At 45.9% G+C, this 21,375-nt stretch overlaps 1 protein-coding gene across 3 annotated transcripts in view; it reads left to right on the top strand.

The window, feature by feature from the left end:
• TIAM1 (TIAM Rac1 associated GEF 1) overlaps positions 1-21,375 on the top strand; it is a 261,361-nt gene that overhangs the window by 124,876 nt on the left and 115,110 nt on the right. For all 3 annotated transcript variants that reach the window (XM_069760831.1, XM_069760832.1, XM_069760833.1), the window contains 2 exons: positions 10,509-10,595; positions 13,840-14,810. In XM_069760831.1, coding sequence (XP_069616932.1) covers positions 13,851-14,810 — 960 coding nt within the window. In that variant the 5' untranslated portion in view covers positions 10,509-10,595; positions 13,840-13,850. The remainder of the gene's footprint in view (positions 1-10,508; positions 10,596-13,839; positions 14,811-21,375) is intronic.

The raw sequence follows: 21,375 nt of genomic DNA, 5'->3' as shown, positions 1-21,375 counted from the left end.
CAACCCAAAAAATAATTTTGGTGGCTACTTTAAAACTGTAATTTTATTAGTTATGATTCGGAATGTAAATATCTGATATGCATTATGTATTGTATTCTCATTGCTACAAATCAAACATAATAAATAATCACAAAAACAATTACCGTATATACTCGAGGAGGCTGCGGCACCGAAGATCAGCTGTCCGGGGGAAGGAGCGGGACGGCGGGAGCAGGTAAGTATGTCATATTTACCTTCCCTCGTTCCACACGCCGGGCGCCGCTCCATCTTCCCGGCGTCTCTCCGCGCTGACTGTGCAGGTCAGAGGGCGCGATGACGCATATAGTGTGCGCGCCGCCCTCTGCCTGATCAGTCAGTGCAGAGAGACGTCGGGAAGATGGCGCCGAGGAGCTGCAAGCAAGAGAGGTGAGTATGTGTTTTTTTATTTTTTTTATTGCAGCAGCACAGATTTATGTGGAGCATTCTATGGGGCAATGGTGCAGAGCGCTATATGGCAGAGCTATGGGGCAACGGTGCAGAGCACTATATGGCACAGCTGTGGGGCAATGGTGCAGAGCACTATATGGCACAGCTGTGGGGCAATGGTGCAGAGCACTATATGGCAGAGCTATGGGGCAACAGTGCAGAGCACTGTATGGCACAGCTATGGGGCAACAGTGCAGAGCACTATATGGCAGAGCTATGGGGCAACGGTGCAGAGCACTGTATATATGGCACAGCTTTATGTGGAGTATCTATCTGGGGCAACGGTGCAGAGCATTGTATATGGCACAGCTTATACTCGGGTCAGGTCACGGAGTCACCGACATGTTCCCACTCTCAAATCAAACTCTCCAATACAAATCTATGGGTCCGTGAAAAAAAAAAGATCCAACAGCGCTCGGATGAAAAACCTCCATTTTTTTAATCCAAGAAAACGTGCGGGAACAAAGCCCAAACTCTGATGAAGAACACTGATGAGTCTTGGGCAGATTTTTGCATAGATGAGTGCGGTCTGCCTGAGCCTGAGCCAGCGGGGGACGGTCGGGACCCCTGGGTGCAGCATGTGAGCGGCATTGTCGGGATGGCACGTACAACATGGAGACGACCCCCATCTAATAAGTGTCCACAGACGTCTCTCCCCCCACGGGGATCATCTGCTAGCACGGAGCAAAGGTGCAAAAGTGACCAGCTAGAGAGGGGTCCAACCTGACCGCTGCCGCCCCTATAACATCCATATCCCCTGATAGGACGTATGAGCAATGGCAGCTTGGGCCGGACGGACGGTGCAGAACGTCTCATCAGACACCGGACAGCACACAACTGACCCCAATGCTCCAGGAGGGCCAGCAGCACCCTCACCCCCTTCAGTACCACCCTGGACCATGTGTAGAGGGGGCGACCGTGTCGCGGAGTCATGTGAGGACAGGGGCTCAGGGCCACAGGTTGCTGCCTGCTAGGAGCCCCCGGTATAAGGGCAGACATCATGGCTCCGCACCATCCAGGACTGCCAGACACAACAACACAGCTGCCGACCACCACCGCCCCCAGATCGCACGCCGAGGGCCGGCTCAGCGGTCACACACAGCGAATGGGTTCATCAAAACAGAGACTAATGTCCTGGCTGCCGGGTGCTCCGCTCACCTTCCTGGGCTTCTCCTCCAGGAGCTTCATTCACGCCCTGCTACTCTACCAACGCTGAGCCGTGGAGTCTTCCTGCCGCCCGCTACGGGGCCCGCGGTGTCCGGCGGCGACTTTACCGGAGCTGAACCGGCCCCGGCGACAACTTCCGGGGCAGCTGCCAGGCGACAGGGAAGGAAGACGAGCGCAGAGCAAGAACTGCTGGTCAGACAGGAGCAGACGAGCGGGGAACGGATCGAGCGGTAGATCCGTGTGCAATAGCGCTAGTGAGGCTGGACAGGGCTAGTGAGGCTGGACAGGACTCTCTGGTGGCGACCCCTGTGTTTTGGTCGTTCGACCCCCCTCGGGGTCGCAACCCCCAGGTTGAGAACCGCTGCTGTAGAGGAGTGTGAAAATTGTATACACGTGTATATTCCTTTATTTCACCTATACAGAGCCGGATTCTCATATTCTGTATGATCTGCACGGTTAATCTATAACTAGCTGGTGGCCCGATTCTAACTTATCGGGTATTCTAGAATATGCATGTCCATGTAGTATATTGCCCAGCCACGTAGTATATTGTCCAGCACAGAGCCACGTAGTATAGAGACTTAAAAAAATAAACATATACTCACCTTCCGAAGGCCCGTTGGAAGTCCTGATATACTCGCCCTCCGCCGCCTTTCCCGCTCCTCTCCACGCTCTCGGGACCGCTCCATTGCAAGCTGCAGCTTGCGGTCCCAGGGCTGGTGTGAGCAGGACCTATGATGACGTCACGGTCACATGACCGTGACGTCACGGCAGGTCCTTGTCGCACACCAGCCCTGGGACCGAAAGCTGCCGCTTGCAATGGAGCGGTCCCGGGAGCGTGGAGAGGAGCGGGAAAGGCGGCGGAGGGTGAGTATAGCAGTTTTTTTTTTTTTTTGTTTTTTTTTTTTTTTAACATGACAATAGTTGGGGACTCACAGGGTTACACCGCGGTCCGTTACCGCTGCCATTAACCCTGTGTGAGCGGTGAGTGGAGGGGATTACGGAGCGGGCGTCGGGCAGTGAGTGCAGGGGAGTAGGGGAGGGACTAATCGGACTGTGCCCGTTGCTGATTAGTCGCGGCAACCATGACAGGCAGCTGCCGAGACCTATCAGCGAAAGAATAACCGTGACAGAAGGACAGAAAGACAGTGACCCTTAGGCAATTGTATATATAGATGTGCAAATGTCAGAAGAACTTCTAGTTTTAAGATTTCACATGCCTTTCTGATTTTGACCCGACCCTCTGTGCTAGTGGAATTAGGCTGGGAGCCCCATTGTAGATTGGGATTGATGTAGTTGTTACGATCTTTGTACAGCGTTGTGGACTAGCCCTCGAAATATCCCGCTCACGGCCATGTTGTCCATTACCAAAGCGCTTGGATTTTTTGTCCGGCTGACAAATGGCTTTGTCAGTTTCTTAGCTTGCAGACGACGTTGTGTTCTCATGTCTTTATCCTCAAGGTGGTTTGTGTCGGTGTCCCCGGCTGAGATTCCCGCTTGCTCTCCATCTCGCTCGCCCTGCGGAGCTCTTCCTTGTGCAGGGTCTTAGCGCAGTGCCCGAGGCTTCAGCACAAGATGTTGCTCGTCTTCTGACACAATGAGGATGTCCGCAATTGTCCTCCGTCCACCTTATACATAGTGTCCAGATACTTATTCCCATACAATTGAGGAATCACGTTTGTCCCTTCTTCGGAATCCCATTATCGGAAAGACTTTTTGACGACGACTCGCAGAATTTCCTGGTGGATAGTAATTATGAAATCCTGGCGCCTTTTTTCATCCATCTATTTAAGACATTATAAAAAAAATCATACAGGGTAAAGCCGGCTGAGCCTACAACCTGGTAATAAACATGGCTGATTCCTAGCCGTCATGCAGGTGCGAGTGTGACCAGTTGGTCATTCATCCATGAAGTATCCAGTGCATGTCTTCACATGAGCCAACTTCTGCCGTAGTCACCGGGTCTCGTTTCCTACAACGTGCTCGTCTCATAATTACGTTTCTGAACGTTTCCAGGACGTGAGTGATGAATTACTTTGGTTCTTCGTGGCTTCCATGTTGGTTACCATCTGAATCTCTTCTGCTTAGTCACGGTTTACGGGCAATTTTTAATTTTCACGAATTATAGGTTTGTTGTTCCCTCCGGAACTTTTGTATAAATTGTCACCTAGGAGTTTACATTTCGAGGCAAACGGGAACTTATCCGGGAGAATTTACTAGTTACAGGATATTATTAAACCAGAACTTTGCCAAATTGATCACGTTGCCGTCCACTGAATGGTAAATTTGGTGCATTGTTAGAAATATTCTTGGCGGACTGTACACTAATATATTGCCGCAGACCTCGCACCATCTATAAGCGATGTGACCTTAATGATTCTATAGATGTGAGCAAAATCAATCCCACACTCGTACGTCAGAGGAAATCTTTGTGTCTTACAAAAGATCATTGTTCTCGGCGGCACATTGTCCTGTGTAAACGAGACTCGCGCTGATGAGAACCCTGGGCACCTATGAGCACTGTATTACATATTGCTCAGTGTGTACCTTTCATTTTGGTCTGTCTGTGTAAACACGCTGTTAAACCGCCGCCGATGGATAAAGATTTACCGATATGTGGCCATATGGTGGCATCACTCGGTTTGTGTAAACAGACCCAAGGCCATGCACCATGATGTACATTCTTGCTTATGGGGGCTAAACAGTGTCCAAAAGTTATAAATTGCCTTTTTTTTATGCCACTTTCTTGGCTGTAAATTTGACTTGTTCATTCTCCCCTTTTTTTGTTTCTCTTGATTTTAAAATTTGGCCATTTCACAGCTCCCCTACTCCTAGTCCAACACTTACTGGTTAGTCAGACATCGACTTACAGGTCAGCTACTTCCACATATCACTAGGGATGTAGTTTTCTTTACTTTAAGAGAAGAGTTAATTGTTTTTTGTTTTTTTTTTGCCATGGTAAAGGGAATAAGTACGGTTGGGAGTCCAGTGGGCGGTCCTATATAGTGATTGACAGCTGTGTATGCAAAGCCATAAAGACGTAGTCATCGGTTAGGACCGCCCACTGGACTCCCTAAATCTGTGAAGAGCTTAAAATAACTGAAATGCAGTCTAATAATGGATCTTCTCCCATAAACCATGTATCAATCTGCTCGTCTTCTCCTGCTACGTTGCCTGCAGATCAGACGTCATATCTGAAGTTCACTTTAGGAAAGTATCAAACGCTTTTTTTATTTTATTTCTGAGATTGTATTGTCTCTTGAAAAGAAAAAAACAAAAAAAGGGGGAAGAAGGTAATTTCAGCCCAGTTTGTTTTTTTTGTAATGTCTATATTCGGCTCCTCCTGATGAGCTTCTTCTCCAAACTTTATTTCCGAACTTATAATGAGAGAATTTCTGTTGTTTCCATAGAAACCAGCTGTTTTTTTTTTTTTTTTCCTTTTGAATGCAAGGATTTTTATTTCAAATTTTTTTTTTTTTTTTTTTTTACACCTGATTGCATAATTTGAGCTGATGCTGAAGCTTGATTGGTCGATTGTTATATAATATTTCATATAGAAAGGAGACCGTAACTCTGTGCACTTAATAATTAAAGGGCCAGTATACCTAGACTTCGACTTTTATTTTGTAATTATTTTTTTATGGTTATCTTAAAGGGGCGTTTCCTACATGGGATTTGGACTGGTCATATATTTATGGTGGGAATGGGTGCACTGGGTCCCCTATTATGCCAGGCAAGGTTGAGAGGTGAGACTGGAGCTGGTTTACCAAATGTCCTATAAATGCTAATTGTAGATGAAAATTGCTGCACGATCCCCCCCCCCCCCCCCAGTGCGAGACGATTGGGCATGGTAATTCTACATGTCTGATCTTTCTCATCCCGGCATCATATTTTGGGGTGGGTAGAGAACTGTGAAGCCGCCATAAACATCAGAGGGTTGTCCAGTCCCGCCAAAATTGTCTGACTTTAGTCTTATGTAAATGGGGAGCCTAAATACTCGTTCCTTATGGCTGACCCCCAAAATTATATTTTTGGGCAATTTTTTTTTTTCCCTCTCTTATCAAGTCACCTTCAAATACGCTGCAGATATGACAAGTGAGGAGTCTGGGGGAAAAAAAATCTCAAGTGGTTGGCACGGCAGAAAAACTTTGAAACTTTTTATCATACCCATGGACCATCAAATGGGAAAGCCAGAAATATTTAACAAATTTTCATATTCTTCATTAGCAAATTCGGCCATAATTAAGAGGTAGGTGGGAATCCAGTTATTTGGATCCGATTTCCTTGGCGATCATAGAAAGCGCCCAACGCTGGAGGATTTGTCCTCTCCGGCACTGACGGCCCCATTGACTTACGATGAATTCTTCATTTTCTCCCGGCCGACATGGTGGTATCAGAATCTGAGCACATCCACTTATGAAGGAGGCGAGCCCTCGGCAGATTTTCCGTAATCTCGTTCTATTCTTGCCGCAGCGCCCTGCCCGCGCTGGTAGATGAGACTTGTCAGAACAGACTCCCACCGCGGCTCTATTTATACACGTGCAATCTGCTGTTCCGTACATTGCACAGTCGTGTTTCCTTACAAAACCACAAGAAACCTGTACTTTCATTGTGGGGTTTGGATATAATGCAAAAGTTTCCTGAAGAACGTCCCATTTTCAGCCCAGGAACGTGTTACCTCGGATGTCGGAACGATTAACTCCTCACTGGAAAGTTACTTTAGAATCTGAGAGATTAATCGATAGAACAATATTCTGTAAAATTGGAAAAATAAAAAAATACGTTTAAAGTTCTTGGCGACAACCAATATGGTGATTTATTCCGAGTGTTTAGGGGTTGTCGTCCAGCTTTACAGCGGAGATTTGCCATTTGGGATAATCCGTGTTGGCCATATTACTTTTCACCCAAGTTTTCCCGAAAGTTTAACCGTTCCGATAAGAATGAATGTTAAGATCTTATCTCAGTAAAGTCCATTATACGCATTAAGGTTGATGGAACCTCTGTTGATGGGTGGGATTGACATATGGGGGCCTGCCGACTCTCCTCAGATCATTTTGAAAGATTAGGCGGTTTATTTATTTATTTATTTCTTAATTCATAAAGATGTTTTCCAGACAAGTAAGCAGCCACCAAAGAATTCTGAGTGCTCCACCAAGCCGGGAGGGAGCCACAGACCTGTTCGGCCAACCGTTATACAAGTGGTGGCACATGGCTTAGATGTTCCATTACTTTGACAGGGGTGGGCAATTAATTTTCCCGAGGGGCCACATGAGACCATGGCTGTTGTGGAGGTTCGAACTAATAGCTTGAAATTAATTCTACTTAATATTAATTTATTAATATTTTATCACTAATACTGAGCATAATTAAGTATGCTGACACCCCTCTATATATCTTTGAATCCTCCACAGCCCCTTATATATAGCATGAGCCTCACACAGCCTACTACATAGGCGGCATGAGCCCCACACAGCCTCCCTATATACAGCATGAGCCCCACACAGGCTCCCTATATAGAGCATGAGCCCCACACAGCCTCCCTATATACAGCATGAGCCCCACACAGCCTCCCTATATACTGCATGAGCCCCACACAGCCTCCCTATATACTGCATGAGCCCCACACAGCCTCCCTATATACTGCATGAGCCCCACACAGCCTCCCTATATACAGCATGAGCCCCACACAGCCTCCCTATATACTGCATGAGCCCCACACAGCCTACCTATATAGAGCATGAGCCCCACACAGCCTCCCTATATACAGCATGAGCCCCACACAGCCTCCCTATATACAGCATGAGCCCCACACAGCCTCCCTATATACTGCATGAGCCCCACACAGCCTCCCTATATACAGCATGAGCCCCACACTGCCTCCCTATATACAGCATGAGCCCCACACAGCCTCCCTATATACTGCATGAGCCCCACACAGCCTCCCTATATACAGCATGAGCCCCACACAGGCTCCCTATATACTGCATGAGCCCCACACAGCCTCCCTATATACAGCATGAGCCCCACACAGCCTCCCTATATAGAGCATGAGCCCCACACAGCCTCCCTATATACTGCATGAGCCCCACACAGCCTCCCTATATACGGCATGAGCCCCACACAGCCTCCCTTAAAACAGCATGAGCCCCACACAGCCTCCCTATATATGGCATGAGCCCCACACAGCCTCCCTTAAAACAGCATGAGCCCCACACAGCCTCCCTATATACGGCATGAGCCCGACACAGCCTCCCTTAAAACAGCATGAGCCCCACACAGCCTCCCTATATAGAGCATGAGCCCCACACAGCCTCCCTATATACAGCATAAGGCCCACACAGCCTCCCTATATATACGGTATGAGCCCCACAAAGCCTCCCCATGTGCAGCATGAGCCCACACAAAGCCTTCACATGTTCACCCATAGAATCCCCATGTTCACTCCCATAGAATCCCCATGTTCACTCCCATAGAATCCCCATGTTCACCCCCATAGAATCCCCATGTTCACTCCCATAGCATCCCCATGTTCACTCCCATAGCATCCCCATGTTCACCCCCATAGAATCCCCATGTTCACTCCCATAGCATCCCCATGTTCACCCCCATAGAATCCCCATGTTCATCCCCATGTTCACTCCCATAGAATCCCCATGTTCATCCCCATGTTCACCCCCATAGCATCCCCATGTTCACTCCCATAGAATCCCCATGTTCACTCCCATAGAATCCCCATGTTCACTCCCATAGCATCCCCATGTTCACTCCCATAGCATCCCCATGTTCACTCCCATAGCATCCCCATGTTCACTCCCATAGAATCCCCATGTTCACTCCCATAGCATCCCCATGTTCACTCCCATAGAATCCCCATGTTCACCCCCATAGAATCCCCATGTTCACCCCCATAGCATCCCCATGTTCACCCCCATAGCATCCCCATGTTCACCCCCATAGCATCCCCATGTTCACCCCCATAGCATCCCCATGTTCACCCCCATAGCATCCCCATGTTCACCCCCATAGAATCCCCATGTTCACCCCCATAGCATCCCCATGTTCACTCCCATAGCATCCCCATGTTCACTCCCATAGAATCCCCATGTTCACCCCCATAGAATCCCCATGTTCACCCCCATAGCATCCCCATGTTCACCCCCATAGCATCCCCATGTTCACCCCCATAGCATCCCCATGTTCACCCCCATAGCATCCCCATGTTCACCCCCATAGCATCCCCATGTTCACCCCCATAGCATCCCCATGTTCACCCCCATAGCATCCCCATGTTCACCCCCATAGCATCCCCATGTTCACCCCCATAGCATCCCCATGTTCACCCCCATAGCATCCCCATGTTCACCCCCATAGCATCCCCATGTTCACCCCCATAGCATCCCCATGTTCACCCCCATAGCATCCCCATGTTCACCCCCATAGCATCCCCATGTTCACCCCCATAGCATCCCCATGTTCACCCCCATAGCATCCCCATGTTCACCCCCATAGCATCCCCATGTTCACCCCCATAGCATCCCCATGTTCACCCCCATAGCATCCCCATGTTCACCCCCATAGAATCCCCATGTTCACCCCCATAGCATCCCCATGTTCACCCCCATAGAATCCCCATGTTCACCCCCATAGAATCCCCATGTTCACCCCCATAGAATCCCCATGTTCACCCCCATAGAATCCCCATGTTCACCCCCATAGAATCCCCATGTTCACCCCCATAGAATCCCCATGTTCACCCCCATAGAATCCCCATGTTCACCCCCATAGAATCCCCATGTTCACCCCCATAGAATCCCCATGTTCACCCCCATAGCATCCCCATGTTCACCCCCATAGAATCCCCATGTTCACCCCCATAGAATCCCCATGTTCACCCCCATAGCATCCCCATGTTCACTCCCATAGCATCCCCATGTTCATACATATGGAAAAAAAACACATCCTCGCCTCGGTCCCGTTCCCAGGCACCCTGCATTTGTTTGTTATGGTCTCCAATGCGCTGACTCTCTGGTGGTACACAGCTGACGCGATGACATGACGTCATTGCGTCAGCTGTTTCAAACGCGGATTGGTGGAGGAAGTGGCCAGAGGCCCCTCCTCCACCAATGCTGACTGTGGGAAACAGCGAGCGGGCGTGCAGTGTGGCCCGCGAACCTCAGGTTTTCAGCCCCATGCCTATCTCGGTCCGCGGGCCGGACTAAGACAGCCAGAGGGCCAGATGTGGCTCACGGGCCGCACTTTGCCCAGGTCTGCTTTTGAGGGAGATGCTCTTGTATTATCATAAACTATATATTTTCCTAGTGTAGGGGCTAGCCAGGACTCCTCTCCCCTGCCGTTACACCCCATCGCTGGCACGTGATGATCTGAGGTTCTTCCTGTGCAGGGTTTCTGCATTCTGATGCTTTTATGTCCTGGTATACGGATGAGGGGTCAGAACGCATTAGAGCAGACGGTTTTCATCTCTAACCTTACAGCGCGGTTGTTTTTAGTGGCGATCTCCGGGGTATTGAGATAAAACAATCAAAAACTCACTGGTAAAACATGTCAAGGAGAAGCCGACACTTCCGCACCGACATGCCTATAGTAGAAGCCGCGCATAGTAGCGGCAGATTCTCAGCACGGAGCCTTGGCTTCCTTCGCTGCGATCTATATATTTTGTCACCCAGCTTTTCCATACTGCTGATCGGCAATGCATCCTGACTAGTGAAGTAGACAGATTTTCCGACCGATCTATTAATGCGATACTGTCGTTAAAGTTTCAGGGAGACGCAAATGTAAAAAAAAATAAGATAGATAGATATCTGTATATATATATTTTTTTCAATATCAACAATGTAATTTTTTCATTTTTATTTCAGGACTTCAGCCAAATCCAGAAATGAATGATCAGGAAGCAGAAAGGCCCTATGTGGAGTGATGCTGGATCCGTTGTTCCTCTGCCAGAGGTGACTGTTCTTCCTGTGTGATACCGGAGCGCTTCCACTTGTCATTTACCCCCTGATACTTCATGTCCTCAGACTACGAATGCTTTGTGTTCTATTTAATACAAAGCAAAAAAAAAAAAATAGAAGACCTGAGATTCTCCAATATTTAAAGTAAAGCTCTGGCAAACATTGTCTATCACCAGGCGAATTAGCATTTGTTTCTTTATCATATAATGGATTTTCTTAATGCAGGCAATACACCAGAACGGCTATGTAGGTCTCTGTATAACCCAGCCCCCCCCACCGGTTGGCAGCTTTCTGTGTACGCTGAGCATAGGCAGAAAATGGCCAATCAGTGGGGTGGGCAGAGTTATACAGAGCTCATCACTCTGAGCACCGCTAGATCAGCAGCAGAGAAATCGGATTTTTATCAAAAGTACAACACACAGCCCATTAGTGATGCATCCTCATTGGAATCAGGGTCTCTTCCCCTACACCATACAGCTGTCAGACTAAACAAAAACCTGCTGACAGATTCCCTTTAAGGAATGAATTACTCCAACAGCCCTAGGCCATTCAATAAACTCACATATTCAAAGTAATAGATGCTAAAGATTACTTTGACAATAAAAAAAATATTTTTAGAGGCTAATGGTTGCCTTTAATTACCGTAACAAAAATTGCACTTAATTTCTATCTGCAATCTTCTTTCATACAATAGTGCAGCCAGATCCAAGTTTCATTTATTTCTCTTGTGTGAGCGTCTCTCCCAGGAATATAGGCCGTATGTAAAGTCTGTTTTCCTGAGTGCTGCTCTTCATTAGCTCTTATATCAGTATGTCTTCTATCTTCCTCTTATTTCCACTTCATTGGCTTTCCTTCTTTTCTATAGCATGTATTCTCTCCCCTCCCTGAGACTGTAGATACTTTCCCCCCTCTCCACCTTGTAGAGAACTATGTTACAATATCCTTCCTTCCTGCGGCTATCGTTAAATCCTGAGAGACTGAGGATAAGTATAGAGAAGGATGGCAGAACTGTGGAGGAGATCTGACAGATTTGTAACATTTTTGCAGATCTACAATGGTAGAAAAATTCTAGAGGACTATTTGGAAACTTGCAATTTAGGAAGCAGATGAACAATCAAAGAAAATTATTTTTGTAGATGTAAATGGCAATACCATTAGAATTGCAAAGAGCAGTTTGCTGATGGTTTCCAGACAGCAACAGATTTATTCTCTTTTTTTTACCTAATATGTAGCGATGATTTATTTTTCAGTTGCAGCAAAAATCAAACAATGGGACCTAGTATATATGAACGTCTGGCACCGCCACCTCGGCAGCACGCTCGTGTGATGGGGAACACTCGGGCGCTTTCTTCACGCTGCTGCTTAAAACAATAGTTTTACTGAAACACAGCTGTGACATTGGGCTTTCAGTGACTACTTCAAGCCTTTAGTGAGGGTAGCACAATCCTGCTGATGGTTTCCTTTCAAACCTTCCATGTACAAGTTGCCTTTTATTCGCCTTATTAGTGATAGTGGAACCCAGTTCTGCATTTTAGGAAAAAGTAAAACGTCCCCAGAGGTGCCGAGCTTTCTGTATGTGTATTTCTTCTATGCTTTCTATTTTTTCCTCCGCGCCGCCCGCCGCGATGAAAGCCCCGTTGTAAGCGCTCTCCGTGCACTTGAAGCCGGCATTAGATCTTCCCCTGTAGGCATTGCTCTTTCACATTCATCCATTTCTATTCTGTCAGCGGAAAAGCTTTCAACGGTTGCATCTACCTCAAGGGGAAGTGACAATGTCCTTTTCTGCTCTTGCATCAACAGACTTGTCACCGGTCACTCTGCCTTGTCGAGACTTTCCCTTTTAATTGAGGTCACCCATCCATTATCCCTTTGAGAAACTTCCCTTATACTTTACTCCATCTGACTGACCAATTTGTGGCAGACGCTGCGAACAGCTGCACTACGGCAGGATCATCGGAGGGACGCGGCGCGGATCGCTCACTTCACCTTCTACTTTTGTTTGTAGTTACATCTTGCGTTTTTTTCTTTTTTTTCTTTTTAATTTATTTATTTTAATTCACCTATTTTTATTATTTTTTTAAGTTGACTTTTATAGAGTTGTTTTTCTTTAAATAATAATTCTACTGTCATCTGACTTTGCATAAATCAATAGTACAGGTGAATATAACAACGCTTAAGTAGCATTTTTCCTCCCCCCCCCCCCCCCCGTCCCCCCTTCTCCTAAACTCCTCATTTACTCTGAGAAATAAAGGTTAATTCCATGTTCTGTGGACTATTATACTCCTATGGAGAGCATAGGAGGAGCAGAGTGACAAAACAAGCAGAGGCAGACACTGCGCTTTCTAACAAGTCTTTTACCTCCCTCCAGAGCTGGATTCACATATACACCGCTCAGAACTGTTATATAATGTCTTCCATGACTCGGTTGCTTTTATCTGTGCGCTAACCGAATGCAGGAGAAGCTCTGTTCATGGCTTATAGCGGAGAATTCATTGCAGCTTATCTCCTCCCTCCAGCTCACAGTGGATTGCAAATTAAGTGACAAAGCCTGCAGATGGGATAACTGTTGAAAATGCCAGATACAACTCATATTATGGCCAGAAATTGTGTTATTCCTCCTGTACACACAGGACAGCTTATTCTGAAAAGTTACTTTTAAAGTCTGGTTGGCCTATAAAAATATTACATGTATTTTCTTTATATAAAACCATTGATATGCGCTGTCGCATTACAATGCTCAGTCAGTAGCACCAGCGTTATCATAATGGGAACACTAATCCGTTACATTTATTACATTTATTAAATAATTAAGCGTTAATTAGACGTTGTCTGAGTGACATGTGTATGTATTATAATTGCTGTGTTGGAATATATTAGTCTCTCCCTTTTATATTGTCTCGTCTGAATTCCATTCTATGTCTGTTAATTGTTGCTGTTGTGCATATGATACCCTCGCGGTATAATACGCAGCAGGTGCAATCAATTTTTCAATTGTAAAGGTGTATAGGATTAGAAAGGACTGTTTGCTTTAAAAAAAAAAATAAATAAATACGGTAATAACCAATGTGCATTAGCGTTTTCCATTCTGGCATCTTTTTTTTTTCTTTTTTTTTCTTGATACTCTTCCAATGTGGAAGGGAGCCGCATCGAGAACTCTTGAAGCCAAGCTCTAAGGTTTATTACGCTGCACTCTCGTCGTTGGATACAAATGGTTATTTGTTTGTTTTTTTCTTTTTAGACGGTGAAATCATGGGAAACGCAGAAAGCCAAAATGTAGAGCAAGCTTTGTACGGTAAAGAGCACCCAAGCCTGGGCCGCAAGCACACCTCCCGCTCTCTCCGTATCTCCAACAAAGCTTCGCGCCGTACGAGGCATGCTTCTTCTGGGAAACCGGTGCACCGTAACTCGGAAGTCAGCAACAGGTCAAGTAGTACTCCCAGCATCCCACAGTCTCTTGCAGAAAATGGCATGGAACCCTACTCTCAGGATGGCACCCTCGATGACTACGACAGCCGAGGATGGGCAGACATGGGCATGAGACCCGTCTCCTATCACACCGATTCTTCCGTCACTCCTAGCTTGAACAGCAGCACAGTCCTCACCGCGGCCTCCGTCCAGAGTATGCAGGATTCTGAAGAAGGTAGACTCTACGGTGAGGAACCCGCCTATTACCCTGACGGAAACGGTCGATCTCAACTGTACATAACCAACGGGCCCACCCTCTTGGATCCCGCCAGTTTTAAGAAGAAGCGCTCCAAATCGGCTGACATATGGAGGGAAGACAGCCTCGAATTTTCACTCTCGGACCTGAGCCAAGAACACTTAACTAGCACCGAGGAGATTCTATGTTCCACCGAAGAGAGAGATTGCGAAGAAACCATAAGGATTGAACCTGGAGATTCTCCCACCCAGCTGGGCTCTTCTCAACGTGCCAACTCCTTAACAGACTTGTACCCACAGAAGAGCCAGCTCGCCACCATCAACGGTGTCCCCAGGAATAAGTTTATGATCTACTGTCGAAATTTGGTGTCTCACCCGCCAGAGTCTGTCCAATACAAAACGTCAGCCGCTTCGGTCAATGAGGCGCCGTCCTACAGCAACTACAGCACCCTCCCCTGCAGGAAGTCTCACTGTCTGTCCGAAGGGGCTACAAACTTGAAGCTCAGCCATAGTAACAGCATGCACGGGCGCCGGGCGAAAACTACTCAGGTAATGACTTGCCTTTTACATCTTCACCTTTTCTGAAGCACCTGAAGAGGTGTGAGTTGTGAGGTTCCGAAGGAGATGAAGTGGTGTGCGTTATGTGGTTCTGCAGAAGCTGAGTGGTGTGTGTTATGTGGTTCTGCAGAAGCTGAGTGGTGTGCGTTATGTGGTTCTGCAGAAGCTGAGTGGTGTGCGTTATGTGGTTCTGCAGAAGCTGAGTGGTGTGCGTTATGTGGTTCTGCAGAAGCTGAGTGGTGTGCGTTATGTGGTTCTGCAGAAGCTGAGTGGTGTGCGTTATAAAACACAACACTCAGCTTCTGCAGAACTTCATAAGGTTCTGCAGAAGTGGAGTGGTGTTTGAGGTTCTGCAGCAGCTGAGATGTTATGATTAGCCCTTGGGATGTGCATTGAGGTTCTGCAGCAGCTGACCTGTATTATTCTGTCAGAAGCATTTGTAGCAAGACTACAACTGTATATTGCAGCTCAGCTGCTAACAAAAAAGAGAAATTTAAAAAGGATGACTCGCCGGAGTAGTTGTCATAGGAATCCTATCCTCTAAATCTATATCCGTAGTTCACCCCTTTCTGTAACCAGTAGCAACCAATGAAATATTTATTGCACTGGAAATAGAAACGCTTTTGTTCTAGAAAACGATAAAAATCTGTGTGTGATGTAATATTTCTAGGGGAAGCGACGTTCCCGTAAACCGCAGACCCTCGCACCGTATGTCAGGAAACGCGTGACTGACAGCCTGACATGGTACAAACTCTCCGTCCACGTCTCTGCTGAATGTGTTTACAGGACATGGCCACCTCTGTCAGTATTTTTTTTTCCTGCTGTTTGTTTGTCCAGCACCTATATAGATAAAGGCGTCTCTATGGCAACAGACAACAAACAAAACCCTGTGTAGTCTGATTTTAGTGTATTGCTCCTTTCTATCTGTTTTTTACATATTACAAACTTGTCAGAAGTATTTTACCTTAAAGAATAAGTTTTTTTTTTTATTTTATTTTTTTTATTTAATAAACTAATAGAGCACATAAAAATAAGCAATTTTATGAGAGAAATCCTCTTTATTCTCCTGGACTGATCATTCATTCTCAAAATTCTCGAGTGAATAAAGACTTCCCCATTACTGAGAGAGATGGCAGTTGGTGCTCATAAAGTTCTACGGAGAACTATCGCTGTAGCCGCGCTGGCAGCGCAATGTCTGCCGCCTTTAGCTCCTCCCTACTGCAAAGAATTTTACAAGCACCAACTGTCATCTACCATCTCCATAATGGAGAAATGTGTCTTCACGGAATACAGATTATACTCGTGAACTGGGAGTGAAGGATCCATCCCGGAGGGGGAGAAGCTAAATTCTCTCATAAGGTGAATTAAAAAGTGGTTTATCCTTTTTGTGTAATATTTGAGATTAGTTGACAGGTTCCGTTATAAAGGGTCGGATTGATTCCTGCTACCGTAACCTTCAAATGTTGATCTTGAGAATAGGGTCAAAGCTTTTTTTTAAGACTGGTTAATCCCAAATCTCCACTTTCTTGCCCCCATTGAGGGGTCTCCTCTCTAGTGGCTAGTAATCTGGGCTGAGTGCTCCGTCCTAATCCTGTTTCGTTAACTTACGTTTCTGCCCACTTAGTGCCCCAACTACTTAAAGGGATTCCAGCCCGATTTACATACGTCTTAATTGGTTTAAGTGTTCTTTAGCTTCATCTGATCTGTGATGATGGCGCTCTCCGCTCCGTCGAGAATCATAAATTGTCCCCCCCCCCCATCTCAAATTACCCCTTGTCTCTATTTACTATTATGTCGAGAAGTTTAATTTTTTTCCTTTATTTTGATTCTTTTCTTAAATGTGACCTTATTCTTTCATGTATAATTAAAATGTGATCATACAAATTCGAGAAATGGCTGTAGGACTTCCTGATGCGTTTAATTTGTGTGGCCATTTTCCGGCTCCCCCATGATGGCCGATGTTGGAGAGATGGATTGGGCAGTTGAGCTTTGATATGCCCAATCGTCCTGTCTGAGGAGCTTTGAAACGACTGTCTAAGGTGTCATGTCGTTCATTAGTCTTCTGAAATTGGTGAGCCTTAATAAAGCCCGAGGAGTAGTCTGGTGTGGATGCCCCACTCTATTAGGCCCATTGATGTGAATAGGATCTGTGTAATGCTCAATTTCGCCTACGGTGGCGCTCTATCAAACTTTCCTCTTACTGCTATGAGAAAATGGTGGAAAGCTGCCGGTCCCAGTAGAGCGACCGGTCAGTGAGTCGCGGCGGCTGCCAAAAATCTCCACTTTTCATAGGTCTCTCCATAGACAGATGGCTGAGAAGGATATATGCGCGGCTCAATGACTCGCACAAGCAAATATTTACTAGTATTGTGCATGTGGCGTCTCGCCTTCCCCTGACCCCAGTGTGGACAGAGCCCTCCGCCCTGTTGTCACAGATGTCCTGCCCATTATACAGTGTATTACCGGTGTGACGGGACCACCACAGCCAAGAATGCGGCCATCGTACAAATCCTGACAATTCTCTACTAGCAAGAAGTCAGTCAGGGGCTCTGAACTTAGCAAAATTCTCAGTTGTGCTGGCATTTGTAGTCCTACCATAGAGATCCTGTTTAGGTCGTAGACTCATGAGGTCCGTGTTATAAGGCAAATTCCGACTGAGGGCAACACGCGCATGGAGAGAGTGCATTCATTCTTTGCAGGTTACTGGATTTTTTAATTTTATATTTTTTTTTAACATTTTTTGGCTTCTCGAAAAATGATATGCTGCATTTAAAATGAAGGAAAAAAAATACAAAAAAATGCCACAAACACTGTGGGGTGGATGAGTAAATATAAACCCTTTGTCTTGTAAAATCTGTTGCCCATAGCAGCCAATTAGAATGCCACTAACATTTTCTCACGGAGCTTAGGAAAAGAACGTTGTGCTGTGATTGGTTGCTATGGGTAACGGACAGTTTGCAAGTTTGTAATACATCATACTAAAGATTTTAAGTCACTGTTCACACCGGGGTTTTTTTTATGCTTTCATAAACTTTTAAAGTGAGAAAATAAATTTTAAGCAGTTTTGTTTCCTGAGATGTGGTGGTTTTTTTTTTTTTTTTTTTCTATTAAGCATTTTCTGCAGCCCTTTGATTGGTGTTTTGTTTGGAAAGGATCCAGTGTGGTCATGTATACATTGTTTTTTTTGTTTTTTTTTAAAGATATTTTTTCCAAAAAAAAGCTTTGAAAAATGACACCTGATAAAAAATAATATTCTTTTTTCATCTTTACATTTTTTTTTCATAAAAAACAAACAAACTCCTCATATGAGCAATAAAGTGGATTTCCTATAGTAATCAATAGGAGCTTTCCAAGCATTTTTTTGCAGGATTTTGGAGCAGAACCACTCCGCAAAGACCTCCACCTGAACATTTCCTCCATAATCTTCTAGCTAGAAAGACTTTATTTTGTTGTCCCACTGCATACATTTTTTTTTTTTTTAGCCACTTTTTATATCGGTGCGTGTCTATGTATGTACAGGCAAATTGTTCCAGAAGACTAATTATTTTTCCCAGACACACAATGCAAAGATTGAGTCAACTACTCCCCTTTATTTGGGGTCAGGTGTGATTTTCATATTGCCCACACCTGTTACTTGCCACAGGTGAGTTTGAACAAGCATCACATGGTTGAAACAACAGTTATTTACCCACAATTATGGAACGTTGGCAACCATTTTTCTCTTGCCCCTTTATTTTTTTTTTGTGAGATTATGTCCAATTTGCTTTTTTATTCTTGTGATTTTCCAATACACTAAAGGAAATAAACATGTGTAAATGCAAATAATTTCCTGGGCGAAATACTTCACTTTCTAGAACAATTTCAAGCGCACCAACACTTTCGGCTGTGGGTCCAAGCAGCCTGAAGCAAATACAACCTGCCTAGAATCCTGCTGAATAAGCGATAACTGGTCGTCAGATGACAGAATAGGTGTTGGACCGCCCTGCTCCTCCCTGCCGACTCCCATCTCTCCAGGGTGATTTCACACCTCAGAATTTCTGTAATGACCGTAGAATAGCCTCAATTTAGGGTTCTGTCAAATATATACACATACATCTTTAGCCGTGTATGATGACTGCTGTATTTGCCCCCCGGGGCGTTACTAGAATAGGAGCAGAGGATGGAAGCGCATCTGGGCCCTGGAGCCTAGGGGACCCAAAAGGTCCCTTTGGCCTATATGAAAAGACCAATACTATTAAAGACTTGCTATAATTGAGGGATCTTTTAAAATTTTGCACTGGGGGCACATGAGCCTCAAGTTCCACCCCTGCCGCCTCTAGTCCACCATGCGGCCGAGCGTTCATGTATCTCCAGTGGGCAGCGGGAAGAAAGCTAGACATGTCTGTCAGCGGTTTATCTCCCCTGAGAACTATCGGTGTTCACATTTCACCCGTGTGATTCTCCTCTCCCCAACATTGTGACCAGAGAGAGGTGCGAGGTCTCCATACATATTAGACTGTCTGAGTATTGTTATCAGAGGGCTCCACGGACTCCCTAATTTGTATGGTAACCTCCGGACTCTCCCAGAAATGATGTCTAGGGGCAGGAGGATTCGGCATGTCCGATATGGGACAGCTGATGCTTTTGTTTTTGGTAACATAAGCCATCATCTGAGGAGTCTGGCATGGGCGCTCTCGTGGAGAACACAGAACAGCTCTTCAGAGACAACGCTTTTGTGTATGGGGCAGTCTGGAGCATTTTCCGCCAGCCAAACAATCGTCCGGCCGACAGCTATGTTTTCTGCATTCCTTATATTGACTAATATGTCAAAACTTGTGGATTTGGCCAATTTTCTACTAATACCTTAAGATTCTGTTTACTCTGACTGTGGAGCCTTTGTAGGTAGATTTGATTTAAAGAAAAGTACTTCAAAATCATGGAAACAAGACCGAAACCCTACAGACCGCATGGTATGTCAGTCCCACCCATTGACCACCAGTGGTGTGACATTTCTTACAGACCCCATTGTATGCCAGTGCCACCCATTGACCACCAGTGGTGTGACATTTCTTACAGACCCCATTGTATGCCAGTGCCACCCATTGACCACCAGTGGTGTGACATTTCTTACAGACCCCATAGTATGCCAGTGCCACCCATTGACCACCAGTGGTGTGACATTTCTTACAGACCCCATTGTATGCCAGTGCCACCCATTGACCACCAGTGGTGTGACACTTCTTACAGACCCCATTGTATGCAGTGCCACCCATTGACCACCAGTGGTGGGACACTTCTTACAGACCCCATAGTATGCCAGTGCCACCCATTGACCACCAGTGGTGTGACATTTCTTACAGACCCCATTGTATGCCAGTGCCACCCATTGACCACCAGTGGTGTGACACTTCTTACAGACCCCATTGTATGCAGTGCCACCCATTGACCACCAGTGGTGGGACACTTCTTACAGACCCCATAGTATGCCAGTGCCACCCATTGACCACCAGTGGTGTGACACTTCTTACAGACCCCATTGTATGCAGTGCCACCCATTGACCACCAGTGGTGGGACACTTCTTACAGACCCCATAAGTCTGTGCCACCCATTGACCACCAGTGGCGTGGCATTTGTTTTGAGCTGTAGTGTGAACAAAGCCTAAGCAACAAAAAAAAACCTGAGATTAGGGATGTCGCATCATAAAAATATTTGACACCACTTTATCTTCCACCTTTTCCTTTTGTCCGAATTGGTAAAGAGTAGGTTTGGGCGTTATCACTACGTAATGAAGCAGATTGCAAACTCACAAATTGATGTGCCAACCCCTGTGGAAGGTTTCTTACCTGCCGAGCTGGTTTTTGAGAACCCAATATATAATGAAAAATGACTACCGTATTTTCCGGATTATAAGGCGCACATAAAATGTTGAGAATTTCTCAGAAATAGAAAGTGCGCCTTATAATCCAGTGCGCCCTATATATGAACCCGACAGTAAAGAGAGAGGTTCATACAGGATCCTTTACCTCTATCGTGGGCGGCAGGGGTCGGCGGCGGCATACCACAGCACACACCATGCTCCTCCCCCCCGTGCGCCTATGAATTTATTCTTCACTTGGGTTTTTACAGTATCCATAAATGGATTGAGCATTACGGCCACCGTAGTCAGGAGCCACACTGAGTGATACTTACAGCTCTGTGCGCAGGATCCTTGCAATATATCTGTGCTTTAGCGTTAACTATACCCACTACCCCAAAAAATGCCTCCTGTTAAGAGACATGCTTATGATGCAGGTTTCAAGCTTAAAGCTATAAGTTATGCAATAGAGCATGGAAATAGGGCAGCTGCAAGAGAATTCAACATTAATGAATCCATGGTGCGTAAGTGGAGAAAACAAGAAGATGCCCTCCGCCAAGTAAAGAAGACCAAACTGAGTTTCCGAGGAAACAAAGCAAGGTGGCCACAGTTGGAGGACAAAATAGAACAGTGGGTTATGGAACAGAGAAACACAGGTAGAAGCGTCTCCACTGTCTCTATTCGACTCAAAGCCACTGCTTTAGCACGTGACATGGAGATCA

Source organism: Ranitomeya imitator, chromosome 3, assembly GCF_032444005.1.
Source record: "Ranitomeya imitator isolate aRanImi1 chromosome 3, aRanImi1.pri, whole genome shotgun sequence".
NCBI lineage: Eukaryota > Metazoa > Chordata > Amphibia > Anura > Dendrobatidae > Ranitomeya > Ranitomeya imitator.
Note: the sequence above shows the minus strand (reverse complement) of the source record. Positions and strands in the feature narration are given on the sequence as shown.